The following is a 15,989-nucleotide window of genomic DNA, read 5'->3' as shown; positions in this document are numbered from 1 at the left end:
GGTGTCAGAGAGAAATGATTCTCTGGTCACGGTTCAGCTCAGACATCGTGCATTCTTTTTTCCTTTAAAATTTTTTTTAAAGATTTTATTTATTTTTAGAGAGAGGGGAAGGGAGGGAGAGAGCGGGAGAGAAACATCAATATGTAGCTGCCTCCCACGTGCCCCCCACCCTGGGGACCTGGCCTGCAACTCAGACATGTGCCCTGACCAGGAATCGAAGTGGCGACCCCTGGTTCGCAGCCCGCGCTCCATCCACTGAGCCACACCAGCTGGGGCTCCGTCCTGCGTTCCTAACCCTTAATCGCCACCTGCGTCATTTCATTTGCTTCCTTCCCGGTTCCCGTGGATTCCGTGTCTCTGTGTCACTGGTTTCTAAGGGCTCGTTTATGACCGAAGATGTTCACCGTTTGTCACGTGTTGCAAATGAATTTTTTCTTATTATTTTCATGTGGTGCTTTATTTTTTGGTTGGACAGAAGTCGTGTATTGAAATATAATTATGTTTTGTTAAAAAAAAAAAACCAAACCTGCTGAAGGCAGGAACACACGAAGTCTGAAGGCTGAAGCTGCATCGGCCCAATCACACTCGCAGATGCTGGAATCATCTGGAAAAGATCACGGGTGTGGCCCTGGCAGGTGTGGCTCGGTGGATTGCCGGCCGGCCTGCGAGCCAAGTTTTATTCGTGATGATTTAACACACAGTGATCAAGCAGTGGAATATGCCACATTAATAGGATGAAGGGAAAAGAGCCTGAATATCTCGATTAACGCAGCCAAAGTATTTGACAAAGTCCAGCACCCTTTCATGATGAAGCTTCCTTAATGCAGCACAAGTAGAAGGAAATTTTCTCAAAATGATAATTTATTGAACACTCAACAGTTAACATCACCCTCAATGGTAAAAAGACGGGAAGCTTGTCCTCTACGATGAGGTACACCACCAAGATGCCCACGTCGAAGTTTCTCTCTCTCTAAACTCGGCAAACACGTCCTTGGGTGAGGATGTAAGAAAGCTGCTCGGAGAGACACAGAAGGGCAGCGGCAACATGGGCCTCAGCCTCCCGACGGCGGCACTGCGGTGAGCCCATGCCGGGCTGCTGGTTTCAGGGACAACCTTGGGCCAGGGTGGGGGAGCTGGGGGCTGGAAGGGCCTGCGAAGGGGCTCACGCGGATGTGCCGGCAGCTCTTACAGGCCGGCCACCGTGTCCCAGGGAAGCATTTTGAGAGAGGGGGGCGGGCCTGGCCTGGTGCGTGGCTCCCCGGGGTGGCTCCAGTGCACCGAGGCGAGGACAGCAGAGCCCGAGACCCAGTGCAGGGCCGTTGTGCCTGCAGCAGGACACAGACGCTAGGACAGAGGCAGCCATGCTGTCACCCGGTGTTCCGTGGCCCCTGTGCCGGTGTGGGAGGAGGGGCGGGGACCCCGGGGGACACATCGTGGGAATGCAGTGCAGAGGTCATCAGATCACTGAAGAGCTGTCTTCTCCCCCCAGCTTTGCCCTCTACGGCCAGGTCAGCTCCGTGAGTTTGGGCCAATCCCTTTTCCAGGCTTCACCACGCCCGACTCCAGAGATAAAGTGACGGCTACTGACGGTGGTCCCCTCCAGGCTGTTATTTTGGGGAGAGCATCCAGTCTCGGTCCCTGCAAACCGTGCCCCTGGTGCCCAACTCGCAGCCGCAGGGCCGGGGACCGAGCACGGCCTCGGGAACTAGCACGTCAGGTTGTGCCCAGCTGCTTGGTCGGCCCCTCGGGCAGGGTACCCTGAGCAGGCGGGGAGACTCGGGCCCAGGGAGCAGGGAGAGGGGGGAGCTGAGGGAGGGAGGCCTGTGCTGATGGTTTGGCCCCACCCGGTGAATCAGCCTGAACAGAATGGGCCGCAGAAAGCACATGTCAGCTTTGCAAACACCTGGAGCCTCTTTCCACACTTCGTGGGCCCTCCCTCCCGACCCGGTCTAGGCATGCCCTCGTTCCGGGGAAGACGCCCTGCGGGAGGAAGCCACACCTCGGCTTGCCTGTGTTCCGGGACAGCAGACCCAGCAGGTAGGAAGGACCGCGGTGTTTCTAACAGGGGAGAGTGGTCTTCTGTCTGGGAAGGGACTCGTTTTTTAATCCTCACCTGAGGATGTGTTTTCATTGCTTTTAGAGAGAGAGGAAGAGGTGGGAGAGAGAGAGGGGGAGAGGGAGAGAGCAAGTGCGTGAAAGAGAAACATCGATTGGTTGCCTCCCATACGCACCCCGACCAGAGACCGAACCTGAAACCTGGGCATGTGCCCTGACTGTGAATCGAACCTGTGACCTTTCAGTCTCGGGACAGCGCTCTGACCATCTGAGGGCCGGGAAGGGACTTTTGATGAGCTCCGGATGGACCTGGTACTGTTCTCTGAACACAGCCTGCCCTGGCGGGGCATGTGCCCACCACAGCCCGTGGGGGTCAAGGCAGGGCATGGACAGACACGCTGTGAACACGTGTGATCTGTGGGTGTCGCTTCAGTGTTTGGACCCGGGTCTGCGTGCTGCAGGCTGTGGATAGCAGGTCGACTTGACGTGGGCGTCACTATTTTCTGGAAAGGCTGTTTAAGGAGCTTAAACCGAAAAACGGAAATGGCAGGAATGATGTTTGCCTGCTGTTCCCGCTCTGGTGCTTCACCCCTGCCCACCCCGACCTGTCTCCACGACCACGGGGTCTGGGCGGGCGGCCCCCCTCCAGGGAGGAGATTTTATAAAGACAAAGGGCCGGTGTGTGAACACTGAGCCCCTGGAGCTCAGCCTGAGCCCAGCAGTGGCTTTCGGTCTCTTCTCACTGAAGAACCGTGAGGTCCCCGAAGAGGTCGCAGGAGGTCAGCTGTGGGTGAGGGCGTGACCTGACGGTGGCCACCACCACCTCTGCATCGGGACAAGGGACGAGGGCGCAGAGGGGGATGGGGAGGGAGTTGCATAGTGACATATCCTTCTGCCTCCTTCCCGTTGTTTGCATTAGAAGCATCTGTTGCCTTTCTAATTTTTTAAAAAAGTAGTATTTTTATGAAGGGAAGACTGGTAAGAATCTTAAACAATAACATCCAGTCCAGGTTTGCTGCTTCTCCCCAGATCCCTGGTCTGGGGTCCCCCAAGTGGCCTCCCCTGCCCTGGGCATGCAGCTGTTCAAGGGGCTCTTTCCTCTCCCTTAGCTTCCTCTCCGATTCTTTTCCTGGTTATCCTAGAGATAAAAGTGTGAATTTTTTTTTTTTTTTTTTGCGGAGGTAGGTGGGCTCAGGGGTAGGGATTCCCAAGGAAGGGTGGAGGGCTCTGCCACATGAATATTTAGGGTTAGCTTTGCTCTGGTGTGAGGCACATACAGCAGGACTCACTGTTCCCACGTGTGCAGTTCCATGAGTGTTAAGAAGTGTGAATGCACAGTTGTGCAACTACCACCATTCTTACCCAGAACCCTTCTGTTCCCGGCACAAGTCCCCTCCGCCTCCACCTCGCAAACCCCCGCCCCTGCCTCCAGCAGCCGCGCCTCGGCTTCCTGTCGTTTCCCTTCTTTCCAGTTTCCCCTGAACGGCCCTCCGGGTACTCAGTGGTCCCAGTGTCTCCCCGGCACCAACAGGCTGTGGGGTCCATCCAGGTCGGGGCTCCCACAGGAGGCTGCCGATCGATGTTTCTCTCTCTCTCTCAAATCAAGAAGCATGTCCTTGAGTGAGGATTAAGAAAAGGGGGGGTTCACATAAATGGAGTGTGGAGCACGTGGCCTTTGGTGTTCGGCTTCTGCCCGGCAGAAGGCTCCGCAGGTGCAGCTTCGACCTGGAGAGACAAGTCGGCTCCGGGGCCAGGGGCCGTCCCCGAGGTGCTGGCCATGCCAGGGATGCAGCGCGTGGGGACCTGCCAGCGCGCTCTGCCCAGCACTTCCACTGGGGACACTTGCTTGCAGATGTGGGTGTGGCCGTGAGCTTTATTTTCTTGTGATAAAGGCCCCGGAGCAGAACTGCTGGGTCACGTGGTAACACAGGTGTCACGTCATTAAGAACCGTTTCCATGGTTGCAGGAGCTCACAGCCCCAGCAGCTCCACCTGTCCCGCTGTGCTGGCATCTTGGGGACTGTCTGCGACGAGTGGTTTTCTCTTTCATCCTGTTCACTTTCAGGGTCGCACTCGGGACCTTGCTTAAACCCGGTGATTGAAAGGCCTCGGGGCACTGGTCTGGCAGGGCGATGGGGTTGGGGGGCCTAGGCTCCCGACTAATAAAATCAGGGCTGTTACCGGGAGAGAAACCAACACTGCATTTACCTTGATGCAACAGCTATAGGTGTGAATATTGAAAACCTATCAATTGATTGCAAATCTAGCACATACTGATCGAGATGGTCCTGCGTGCCAGGCCTGGAAACTTAGCTCTGTGGGGAAATACAGAGTCACGAACGTGGCCCCTTTTCCTGCCGCTGAAGTCCTTTGGAACTATTAACAAAACTACCTACAAGTCATAGTTATAGAAGGAAGTAAGTTGTTCCAAACATTTTTCTATTATAAAGTAATTTAACCACCTTATGTGGCAAGTAGAAAGGAAATAATTTTCACTATACCAAAAACGTTGTTTCTTTGGCATATTTAACTTCAGTTTCTTTGTATTTTTAAAATGTTTTATAATTACAGAGGACGTGGAATTCTCCATTCCACATTTTTATGAGTCTCATCCACTGGTAACTGGGTGTCTGATCTCCCACTGAGGACATGTGGCTTCGTTTGCTCGGTCACTGCCACCCTGTCGGACACAGTTTCCCTTTTTTAGGCTTTGCAAACAGTGCTTCAATAGACAAGTCCCATCGCGGGACCTTCCCTTAAGTTAGAATCTCTCACGGGTGGTCACTCCGAGTGGGAGCCTTTCGACCCCTCCGGACACGTGACTTTGGCGACCGTGGGCAGATGGTCCCTGAAGCCACTTTTCCGGCGGGTTCTCTAATGGCCATTTCCTGTGTCCGCTGTTCCTTCCGCATTTACTAACTGGAACTATTCGATGAGGAAGGGTTTTCCCTTCTCCCTGTTTTTAATTTATTCAGCCACGTATTCATATCAGTAGGGGCTTAGGGATAACTCCTTTATTTTTGTGTTATAAAAAATGCTATGATTATTCGTGTTGGATAAATAAAATTCAGGAAATTATTTATAAATACATAATCTGGATAAAGAAATAAGTGGAGGGACTGGGTTCTTTGTAGTATTAAGTAATAGTGTTACTACTGAGTATACTTAATATTAAGTAATATTAAGACTTTAAGTTCATAAACACCATATTTTCCTCATTTCCTTAGGTCGTATTTGATTTCTGTCACCAGGTGCTGATCAAAAATGCACGCGGATGAAATACCTGAATATGCACCTAATGGATTTCATGAGATTTATTCATAGGGCTATATTTTTTGCTGTTTTGAAATTTCAAATTCTAATTGTTTACCCCTCGTATATAGAAATGCAATTTTGTTTGTTTCTTGACTGTGTGCCCTACAACCTCATTAAACTCACCTATTAATTGTAGGGTTTTTTTTTTTAGTTTATTTGGGATTTTCTACATGGAAAACCATACACGAACTATTTAGTTTCCTTCATTTTAATCTGTATTCCTCTTATTTTTTAAATTGTCTTATTTTGCTAGGGTGTCAACATTCAATGTTGAGTAAGAGTGGGGAGAGAAAACACTCTAGCCTTGCAGAGGCCGTAAGGAGAAGTGTTTGGCTTTCCACCCTGTTAGCTCTGGCCTGTCTGTCTGTCTGTCTGTTCTGTAGTTTCCCTTCGTCAGCTGAGGAGCTTCCCTTCTATTCCCCGTTCGCACCCTCCGTTCCTTGTGCGGAGCCAAGTTCTGGTCCCTGTCGCTTTCCTGACGCCTCAAGAATGTTGCCACTCCTTACGTGGAGGGTCGGCTGGAAATTAATTCCCTCTTTGAACTTCGTGTCTCTGTAGATGAACGTCTCTCGCCAGTTTGGGGACATTCTTGGACTTGTTGCTTCAAAATCTTTTCTGACCTATTCTCTCTCTCTTCTTCAGGGTTCCAGCTATGCTGACGTCAGGGCACTTGACCTTGGTCTTGGGTGTTTGGGTTTCCTCTCTCCCTGCACACGCCTTTCTGTCTTCACCTTCTGGGCCAGTAGTTTGTTCTGCAACCTCAGCTCTCCGATGCCACCCCCCAAAAGTTGTGAATTTGAACCTCATTTGGCTTCTACGTCCGAAGGGGGGAGGGATGAGTCTGTTCACTCACGTACCACGGCGGAAGCTGCCTCCATGTAAAGTGTCCAAATCTGTGCATTTGACAAATGTGTCCCCCCTGCAACCACCACCCGTCAATCTGCAGCTCCCCCCTCTTCCCCCCCCAACCCGGTGGCCCCGTCAATGGATGCATATAAATTCACATATACCAGGTTGATTAGGAAACGAGAGAAGGAAAATCTGCCAGTCTTGCGCAGTTCTGTTTTTCTTCCTGTTCTCAACGCTGTCTTGGGCTTCGATAACATCTCCACAAGTGTTTGCAAGTTCAAGAATTCTTGTATTTCTTTCTTTCTTTTTTTTTTTTGCTCCAGCAAACCTAACTCAGAAAACACTTCTAAGTGCAAGAGCCTTGACGTCCACCCAGCTGGTTACACAAGCACAAACAGAGCCCGACGCAAACAGGAATGCATTCTTTCTTGCTGAAAACACGAGGCAGGGATGGGATTTGGTCATGACTCAGCGGCACATTTATCCTTAAACGGCCTACGCTCCCGCAGCAGGGTCTGACGCCTCAATCCACCGGCTGCTTTGGCTGTGCGCCCCACTTCCCCTCCTGTTGGGTTGGGCTTTCTCACGCTTCTTTGTTAATAACACAAAGCTCTTCCTATTGAATATGTCCCGTCTTTCCCCAGGGGCACGTGGGGAGCTAATGAGATGTTTCTGAACCTTCTCCTCCCAGGAGACACATGTGCAGACGGCCTCCAGCCTTCTCTAAGACTCCTCTCTCCTTGCCCTTCAGACTCCAGAGCCAGGTGCGCACCTGCCAGGGAAGGTGAGCTCGGAGACCAGCAGCTCCGGCTTCTCCGCAGAGCCCGAGGGACAGGGATGGAGCCAGGAAAGAGACGGCGATGACTCTGAGACACTGTCCCACCAGCTCGAAAGACAATTGGACACAAAACCCGGCTGCTTTGAAAGTGCTTCCAACAGAGTCCCTGCCTGGTGACCCGACCGGGGAAACTGCCCCCCTCCAGGTGGCACCCCTGGGCACAGAGCGGCATGTTGGGGATGCCCTGATGGCCCAGCTACCATACCTCCTCGGGAGCAGCATTCGACAGGTGTCCCTGGGCTTGGCCCAGAGGAAGACTGAGATCCATCCCCTGACTTCCAGGAAGAGTCTTACAAAAGTGGTTTCTGAGCCTTTGCCCCCGCTGATGTGGAGGAGGTGGCAGGGCAGGTCCAGGACCGCATGGCCAGCCCAGAGAGGCCTTTGCTGACCGGGACTCCACACCTCTTGCAGGGTGGCTGCCGTTTCCCGCCAGCCAAGCAGGTGACTGTCCAGGCCCCCAGGAGAGCCTCTGTCATTTCTCTTAAAAAATCCAGGTCTGAGGGTTGTCTGGGCCTCCCGGGCGTCTGGCCGTGCCTCCTCTGGAGCTGTGAGCCAGGCCACAGCTGGCCACTTATCTACGACCCAGGCAGTGCAGGCCCCCTGGGAGCCAGGAGGAGGAAGATAAGCGTCTGGGGCCCCACAGTGAACGCAGCCGTGTCAGGCCCCCGGCCCTGCCGGGATGGCCCCTGCCGGCTTCCTTCAGGGACATCTTGCCTCCTGCACGCCCGGCTCTGGCTTTGCCATAGCGCCCCAGAAAACATTGGCGACGAGAGTGGGCCATCCCAAGGGCACTGGTCTTGGCCCACAGCGACGCTGTCCAGGGCCCAGTCCATCACGGGGTGTCCCTTACGGTGCTCTGAGGACCCCCCAGGACAGAACTTCATGATGCCTGGGCCTTATTTGAAGGAAAGAACAGAAGCAGAAGGAGATACAAGGCCCCAAACCGCCCTGCCCCCTGCTCCTGCCCAGGTGTCCCCGGTGCCTCCTGCCCCCCGAAGGAGGGCTTCCTGTTGGCAGGATAGGTGCAGGCTCAGTGCTTGGAGCTGTGGGGGGGCCTCTCAGGAAACACTCTCTGAGGGTCCCTGGCTGGACAACCTGCTGGGACAGGATCCTGGGCCCTGCCCAGTCCCTCCACTCCCTGCTGCAGAGTCGGGGAGCCTCGGCTCACGGGAAGTGCCACCCCCTGCCAAGTGCAAGTCGGAACACAGCCCAGAAAGCAGGCCAGGGGGGCCCCCAGGTGCTGGCCCTGCCCCGGACGCTGCCAAGAAACAGAAGCACCTCGGGGATGTGGCGGTTGAGGCAGGAAACCAAATCAGTGATGACACATCCAAGTGTGTTCTCACGAAGAGCAAGCTGCCTGCAGGGCCCAGGTTCTCACGTCATCCTAGTAACAGGTGGTCACAGGTGTGCAGGACAGAAGGAACCAGGTGCTCCAGGGGCAGTGGTCAGGCAGATGCTCCCAAGGCCACCCCGAAATCCAGGACAACGCGCACTTCCCAGGAGGCAGAAGACGCCACTGGCCTAGACCCCGAGTGCATGAACAACGCCTTGCAGGGTGTTTCAGAAATAACCTTGGCAGCCACGTCTCCCCACAGCTGTAGGCACCGGGGGTGTGATCAGGGGCCAGAGGGGGCTGCCTCACCCTTGGCCCGGTCCCTGACGCTGGAGCCCAGGGCAGACACGTCCTCTCGGGGCAGGAACGCACTCATTATTATCGCTGTTGAACAGAAAGGGCTTCAGGCCACGCGCAGGGGAGCGGGTCTGCTTCCAGAAACTCGGTCCTGTGAGTTTCTGGGAGAAAGGCCACGATCGCCCCGAGGTGCTGGAGCGGTGCCCTGGGAGCCTCTCACAGCTGGGACATCACACACTTGCGGCCCTGAGCTCGAGCGGCCTGCAGGCCGCAGCCCAGAAGGTGACGGTGGGACTCTTGTGCACGTGGCCTGCGCTGTGCAGGGCAGAGAAGAGACCTGTCCCCAGGGGCCTCTGGAGGACAAACCCCCTGGGAAGCGCCAGAGCTCCAGGACTGGGGCAGACATGGGGGCTGCTGCTGAGGCACCCAGCCCCCCGCCCGAGGACACACAAGGGGCATGGGTGGGCACGCTTCGCGGCGCGGACCCTGAGGGCAGCGATGCTCCGGCCTCATCCCCACGGGCCTGCCCGCTCCACCAGGCTTCCCAGGAGCAGGAGCCACTGCAGCCGGGTGCCGGCGCTCTGGGCACGGAGGGAGACCCGGAGCGCAGTGCAGACAGGCCGACTGCTGTGGCCGGTGGGCTGGGAGCATCCGGCGGGGAGCCTTCACCTCTGCACCACGTGCAAGCGCCCGGGGACACTCAGATCCTCCTACACAGCCCAGGTGAGGGGGCTGCAGGGCTGGTCGGAGGGGAAGCGGAGACACCCAAGGACCCCAGAAGCAGAAGGCTGTCCTCAGAGAGCTCCGAGGCCAAGACACCCAAAACCCCAGAGAAAAGGCGCTGGGCAAGGCTCGCCATAGCTCATAAGACCTTTGCAAGTTTCTTTGAGTCCAAAGTTGCAAGCAAAGAGAACGCGGATGAAAGTTCCCCAGGTTCCCCCCAGGGCCCGAAGGGACGGAGCGGGTGGCTGCAGAGTTCCTGGCGGGCCCTTCTTAAAAGCGAGGCTGCAGGAGGCCCCCAGCGGCCCTCCTTAGTGAGTCCGGGTCCAGGCCCAGAAATTCTGACTCCCCTCCCGCCTGCCCCAGGGACTAACAGCCACTGTGAGAAGCAGCTGGAGGACAAGGGGATCCATGCTGTTGGGGACCACTGGGCACCCCTGCCTTCCCCCGGCAGTTTGGTCTGTGCAGAGAGCAGGAGGAAAAGTGAACCCACCATCTCCTGTGTAAGCCCCCAGGACGGGGGTAGGAACCTACGTGCAGGTGTCTTTGCTGAAAAGCCCTGGCTGATGTCGCCCACCAGCCCTCGTGCCCAGCAGCCCAGGGTCAGCTACACTGCCCCCTCTGCCTCTGTCTGCTGCTTAGCCTATGGACACCAGGGTGCGCCCAGCAAACCCTTGGGCCCCAAGCCCCAGCGGGCAGACTTCCGCCACCCTGGCAGGGGCAGTGCCGCCTCCATGGTTTTCCTCGGAAGCTGCTGCGAGGCAGATGGCAGCCCGGAAGCCCCTGAGAGGCCCAGGACCCACCAGGCTGGCCCGAGCCACCTCTGTTCTCAGCAGACGCTGGACCTGGAGCACCAGAAGGACAGCTGGGAAAGAGGCCGGCGTCACCGGCGTCCGGGCACAGCGCGCTCGCTCAGGGACCTTCCCCGGAATGAGGTGAGTTAACTGGGACCCCCACCAACCCCTCTGTTTACCTCTGGAGGGGGCGGAGGAGGGAGCCACAGGGCCGTGTTGCTAGATGAGGTAGGTGGAGATGGCCCAGCTGCACGCCCCGCGCCCCCCACCTTCATCAACACGAGGTGCGACCAGACTCTTGGAGTCTGCAAACCGGCAAGCGGGAGCTGGCAATTCATTGTAATTCTAACACCTAGGTGTTTTGCGGGGACCAGCCTGGGCCGCAAAGCACAGGAGACTCACCTTGGAGGTACCAGGGCTCCCTCTGGTGGCGGCTTCTGAGAAAGCAGGCTGTGGCCGTCCGCGTCTGCCGGGAACTCAGGCCGTGGGCCCATTTCTCCCTTGCGCGGCGCTTTGAAGGAGCAAGCGCTGTTTTATCCCAGTTCCCTAAAAGTCATTTTAATATAGCATTACGTTTTCTATAAACGAGCTTATATACTACTTCACATGGTTACGGTCATGCCCTCTATAGAGGTTTTAATTTTCTATGACTATGCATCCTATCGTTTTTCTTTTTTCTTAAAGATTTTATTAATTTTAGAGAGAGAGGAAGGGAGGGAGAAAAACATTGTGTAGTTGCCTCTGGCGCGCCCCCTACTGGGGAGCTGGCCCGCAACCCAGGCAGGTGCCCTGACTGCGAATGGAACTGGCGATCTTTGGGTGGCAGGCGGCGCTCAATCCATTGAGCCACACCAGCCAGGGAAGCTACGTGGATTATTCTGATGTATGTTGCTTAATTTCTAAGCAGGCGGGGACTTCCCGAATACCATTCTGTTACTGATTTTTGGTTTAATTTATGATCAGGGAAGCATACTTTGTATGCTCCCAATCCTCTTACATGTGTTATCGTTATTATTGCTTTTCTCCTCATGCCTGTCTCTCCTGGTGAGCAGCCCAGGTGCCCCTGCAGACAACGTGTGTCCCGCCGTTGGGTGGTCCGCTAACCCCAGTGGGCTGAGGGGGTCGTTCACGTCCTCTGTTGTCCCCTCGCTCTGTCTCTGTTTCTTTGTTCTATTGATTACCGCGAAGGAAGCGTTGCAGTATCCAACGTTAACTGTGGACTTCCCATTTCTCCTTTACGTTGCATCAATTTTTGCACCAGAGACTGTATTTTGAAGGTCTGTGGGGAGGCGCATCCACACTTAGGGTTGTTATGTCTTCCTGGTGAATTCACCCTCTTGTTGTTTAATATTCTTCGGTATCTTGGTAATTTTTCTTACTCTGATATCAATATAATCATTCAAGGTCTTGTTTTTATTAGAATTTGTGTGGCATATGCTTTTCCATCCTTCTACGTGTGAGGTGGCACTTCCTGTCCCGAGTTGCAAGAGTTTTCCCTGACACCCTAAGAGAATATGCCGCGGCTGAAACTAACAGCTTTGCTTCGGGAGGAAGGTCCAGCTGTGCGACCCGCCAGCTGGGGTAGAGTCCGGGTCTGGGGACCTTCTCCACAGTCCTCACTCGTGCTGTTGAACAACGGCCCCGGCTGCCACATTTGGGCGTCCAGCTTGTAGATGGCCGAGTTCAGAAGCAGCTTTCCTTTGTTGCCATAGATTCGGAGTGAACATGGCAACTCCCAGAGCCATTTGCATGTTGGCCGTGTGCTCCGCTCAACGCAGAAGCCCGGAACAGTCAGAGAAATGTAGCAATGACGTGTCATCTCTTTTCATTTGCTCTCGGCCCTTCCCTCCTCTCCCAGTGCTGGAGGAAGATGACCGTTACCTCTCCGGGGTCTCTGAGTGCCCCTAGAAGAAGCCATCCCTTCTCCCAGAGTGCCCCGACAGGACTGAACCGCCTGGGCTGGCCCGAGCGCCCAGCTGACCCTGGTGAGTCCTGTGCCCCTCTCCCCGCTGTTTCTCACTCTGCCGCCTTGGCTGGGAGGACAGGAAGTGCGAGAGGCTGTTGGCTAACGTTGTCTAGAAGGTGAGAAAGAGAGAACACAGTCTGTTATCCCTTCACTTTGGAAGGGCTCCTGCCATCCAGAGGAAGGGAACTCCTGGCCTAGGGGACATTCCATTATGGAACCCCAAACCTGGCTGCATTCATCTGATTCCAGCGGAACTACTGACCGGCCCTTGGGTCTTGTTACAGGACAGAGCTCGCAGAAGAAGTAACCACAGCGGGTTGTCTCTAATCTAGTCCAGGGACCTGGGGGCTTTCCATTCAGAGGGGCCAGCCTCTTTCTGGAGGTTTATAGCCACCTTCAGAGTCCCTCTTCCGAAACTGAGGCAAAAAGCAGCGTATCACATATTGGTGCCTGAAAGGGCTGGGTCTTGTGCCAGAAGCAAACCGGGCCCCAGAGGCAGCCAGGGTGGCGCTGCCGTGCACACTAACCCAGGAGGGGCTGGGCACGCTGAAGATGCTCACAGTCTCCCCGGGAAGGACAGACGTGGGGTGCCAGGTCTTGAACGGTCGCGCATTAGGTTAGGGGCAAACTTATTGCCTAAAAGCATCCAGCTGGCTTGAGAGAGAGGCCAAATCTGGTGTTTGAGAAGGACAAAAGGCCTCGGACAGGGCTGCAGAAACAAAGTAGCTCTACCAAATATGTGCTTTCTCCAGACTCGGGGAGTACGGGCATTCAAGACTCTCCAGAGCTCGGTCCGGTGGCACTAAAGTCCCGTAGAGAGCCAGGGTAGTTGGCAAAAGGTGCCGTGCGAGCGTCACCGTCCAGCCCCAGCGCACGCGGGAGTCTGGAGCCCCGGGTCGGACTGTGTTCCGGGGCGCCGGCCGCACAGATCTGTGGACGAACACGACCGTCTCCCATCAGCACGTGCACGCGCTCAGGCCGCGCTCAGCAGTGTACGTCGGCAAGCAAAGTTCCGAAGAGGTGTGTTTGGTAACCGCCGAAGGAATCTTCTCAAGAAATACAGTATTCCTAACACAAGCGCGACGTTAGGTCCCGGAATTACGTGCAGGATCCCGCGAGGGGCAGTGGTGCGGGAGGGCAGCCGCCCCACGGTGGTCTGGAGATAGGGGTCCCTTTGTCGCACCAGAACTGCTGTTCCCCGCAGGACAGGGCCCCCAGGTCCGCCCACCGAGGGAGGGCCTTTGAGGCGCAGACATGGCTGAGTCGCCCCCCAGTGCCCATCCGTTGGTATCGCCGTCTGCTGGCACAGAGCTCAGCACTGGACAGAGGGGTTTGCCCGCTACGGTCCCAGCCCGCCCCCCAGGGGTGGGGGCAGGAATTAATATACTCACCGCGGAGATAACAGAGAACCCTCAACGCCAGGGGCGACACCTAGACATCGACGAAGACGCAGGTTGCGTTTGGCTCAGAGGCAGGAGCCCACGCGCCTGAGGGGAGGAGATGGGCTGTAAGAAACGGACCCCAAAGGAGGGAAGAGGAGAGAGTGACCGCCTTTCCAGGAGCCGCCCTATTCCAGGCGGCTGTGCTTCGCACTTCGTCCTCACCAAACCTCTCCCGAGGGCCTGGCGGAGTGACCGGGTGGGGAGGCGGGGCTCAGCGCCCTGGTCAGTTCATATTCGCACTTCCCCCTCGCGCATCCCACCTCCGACGTGAGACCACGTCTCCCCTGTTTTTCGCCTTCCAGATTTTGCATTTCTTACGAGTACTTCTTGGTTTTCGAGCTCGTCTGCAGGCACACACGCTCCAAGAACCCACAGGGCACTCACGAGTGTCGGGAGGGGGTCGGAGGAGACAGCAGCTCCCTTTCCTGTCCCCATATTCCCAAACCCTGGCTCCAGGTTCCTTCGTGCCTGCCACCGGACTTCCCCTGACACTTTCTAAAGTCGTTTGGCGGGGACCGTGACGTTCCTTTGCGCGGCTTCTTATTCACTGCACGGCAGGCCGCCCCAGGAAGGCCGCTGCCCGGTGTTTCCCACTCCCCGCGCGCCCGCGCCGGCCGAGCGCGCTCCCTGCCCCGGGGTGCTGCGCAGGGCTGCCCGGCCGGGTCTTGACCCTGGGCCACCCGGGACCTTCCCGCCTGACCGGCTTGGGCGCGCCGCCCGCCGGGTCGGAGCTGCATCCTTAGGAATAAAAGCGAGGGCCTGCCAGCTCCACTCACCATCGTGGCCTTGGGATGACTGCGCGTCCCCGGCGAGGAGCACCTTGCGGTGCCCCACGCGTGCAAACGCCGGCGGCGGGACGCCCACGCACGAGGACCGGCGGCTCCCCGGGCCCCACGCCGCGCCCGCCGCTCCGGGTCTGCGTGCGCGCGTGCGTGAGCGCGTGCCGACCCGGTCTGCGCGGCCTCCGCCGGCGCCGCTCAGCGCCCCGGGGCGGCCGGGAGCGGGCGGGCAGCCGGTGCGCTTGCCGGGTGGGCACCCGGCCTCGCCCGCAGAGTCCGAGCTGCGGCGGCGGCGCCGGAGCCTCCTCAGCGGAGCCCCACGATGTCCGCGAGCCCGGAGTTGCGGCCGCGCGGCGGGGATGCAGCCGAGGACAGAGCCGAGGGCGCCGCGCGGCCGCCAGCGCGCGCCTCGCCCTCCGACGGCGCTGAGGACGCGAGTGCGGGTGCCGGCCCGGGCCCGGGCCCCGGCTCGCTGGCTCCATCGCCCGGCAGCCCCGCCGCCGTCGCCGCCGCGTCCCCCGCGCCCTGGCCCGCGGCCCAGCCTCCCGCAAGCCTGTGGCTGGAGCTCGAGCCCCCGGGCAGGAGGGCGCAGCAGTGCCCGAGCGAGTCCAGCGGGCAGACGAGCGGCGACCTGGGCACCAGCAGCAGCAGCGGCGGCGGCAGCAGCGCCGGGCTGTCCCCGGCCTCCGACTCCGACAGCAGCGGCGTGGTGTGCGGCGGCCGCGGGGGCCTGCGCGGCGCGCGGTCGCGCTCCTGGAGCCTGGAGAGCCTGCGCTCGGCCACCGCGGGTAAGGGCGCCGCCCGCCTCCGCGCCGCCCGCGCGCCTCTCGAGCCCCTCTCCCCGCCGGGCTGTCTCCCCTCCTTCGCGCACTCCCTTTTTCTGCTTCTGCCCATTTCTGCCCCTCTGCTTCCTCTTCCTTTGCCCTTCTGATGCTTTCTCCTGGGTTTCTTCGGATTTCGCACCACCACCTGCCACCACCCGGCCCTTCCTTCACCCGCTTCCACCGGTGGCTCCCGGTTCCCGCCGCGTCGCTCTTACGCACCGCGGGGCAGCCCGTCGGTGGCGCGGCGCCTTGTCCCCTGGGAAGCAGGGTGTTTGGGACTCGGTGCCGTCGCCCTCTGGTCCCGACCACAGCACGCGCCTGGCTTCCCGGGCTGCAGCCGCGTGACCTCTGTAAAACGGGGGGCGGCGGGGAGGGGGCGAGGGCTCGCTGGCCCGGAGGGGACCGGATTCAGGGTGTCTGAGGCCCGCAGCCCAGAGGAGGCGCTGGTCCGGGACCCTCTGAAACAAGCAGCTCACCTTCCCCGGGACGGGGTCGCCACGTGTCCCCCCGGGGCCTTGCGCTACGCCTAGGGCTCCCCTTTCTCCCGGGAGGGCCCAGTCCTGCGCACACGTGGCGAGACCTGGATCCTAGATATTAATTAAGCAAGGAGGCCCAGAGGGTTTTTAGGACGGGTGCCCCTTGATGAGTTGCTAAACGGGATTCTTCATATTTTACTTCTTGGAAACACTCAACAAGTTCGTTTTGAGCCCCTACAGTGGGAGCTGTAAAGGGAAGCAGGGGCTGCTGGCAGTGGGGGGTGATGCCCCGTTACGCCCCC

At 57.9% G+C, this 15,989-nt stretch overlaps 1 protein-coding gene across 6 annotated transcripts in view; it reads left to right on the top strand.

Annotated features, from left to right (window-relative positions):
- Positions 1-1,982: 1,982 nt before the first annotated feature.
- The window catches only part of ARHGEF4 (Rho guanine nucleotide exchange factor 4), a 35,425-nt gene continuing 21,418 nt past the window's right edge, over positions 1,983-15,989 (top strand). For 2 of the 6 annotated variants that reach the window (XM_045200663.3, XM_053916795.2), the window contains exons 1-3: positions 1,983-2,037; positions 6,970-10,341; positions 12,059-12,185. In XM_045200663.3, the coding sequence (XP_045056598.2) occupies positions 7,417-10,341; positions 12,059-12,185 (3,052 nt within the window). In that variant the 5' untranslated portion in view covers positions 1,983-2,037; positions 6,970-7,416. Of the gene's footprint in view, positions 2,038-6,969; positions 10,342-12,058; positions 12,186-12,918; positions 13,166-14,709; positions 15,176-15,989 lie in introns of those variants that run through there. The other 4 variants (XM_053916796.2, XR_008425953.2, XM_024568229.4 and 1 more) reach the window with 4 other exon arrangements.

Source organism: Desmodus rotundus, chromosome 13, assembly GCF_022682495.2.
Source record: "Desmodus rotundus isolate HL8 chromosome 13, HLdesRot8A.1, whole genome shotgun sequence".
Lineage (NCBI taxonomy): Eukaryota > Metazoa > Chordata > Mammalia > Chiroptera > Phyllostomidae > Desmodus > Desmodus rotundus.
The sequence above is the reverse complement of the archived record's forward strand: the minus strand, read 5'-3'. Positions and strand labels throughout refer to the sequence as shown.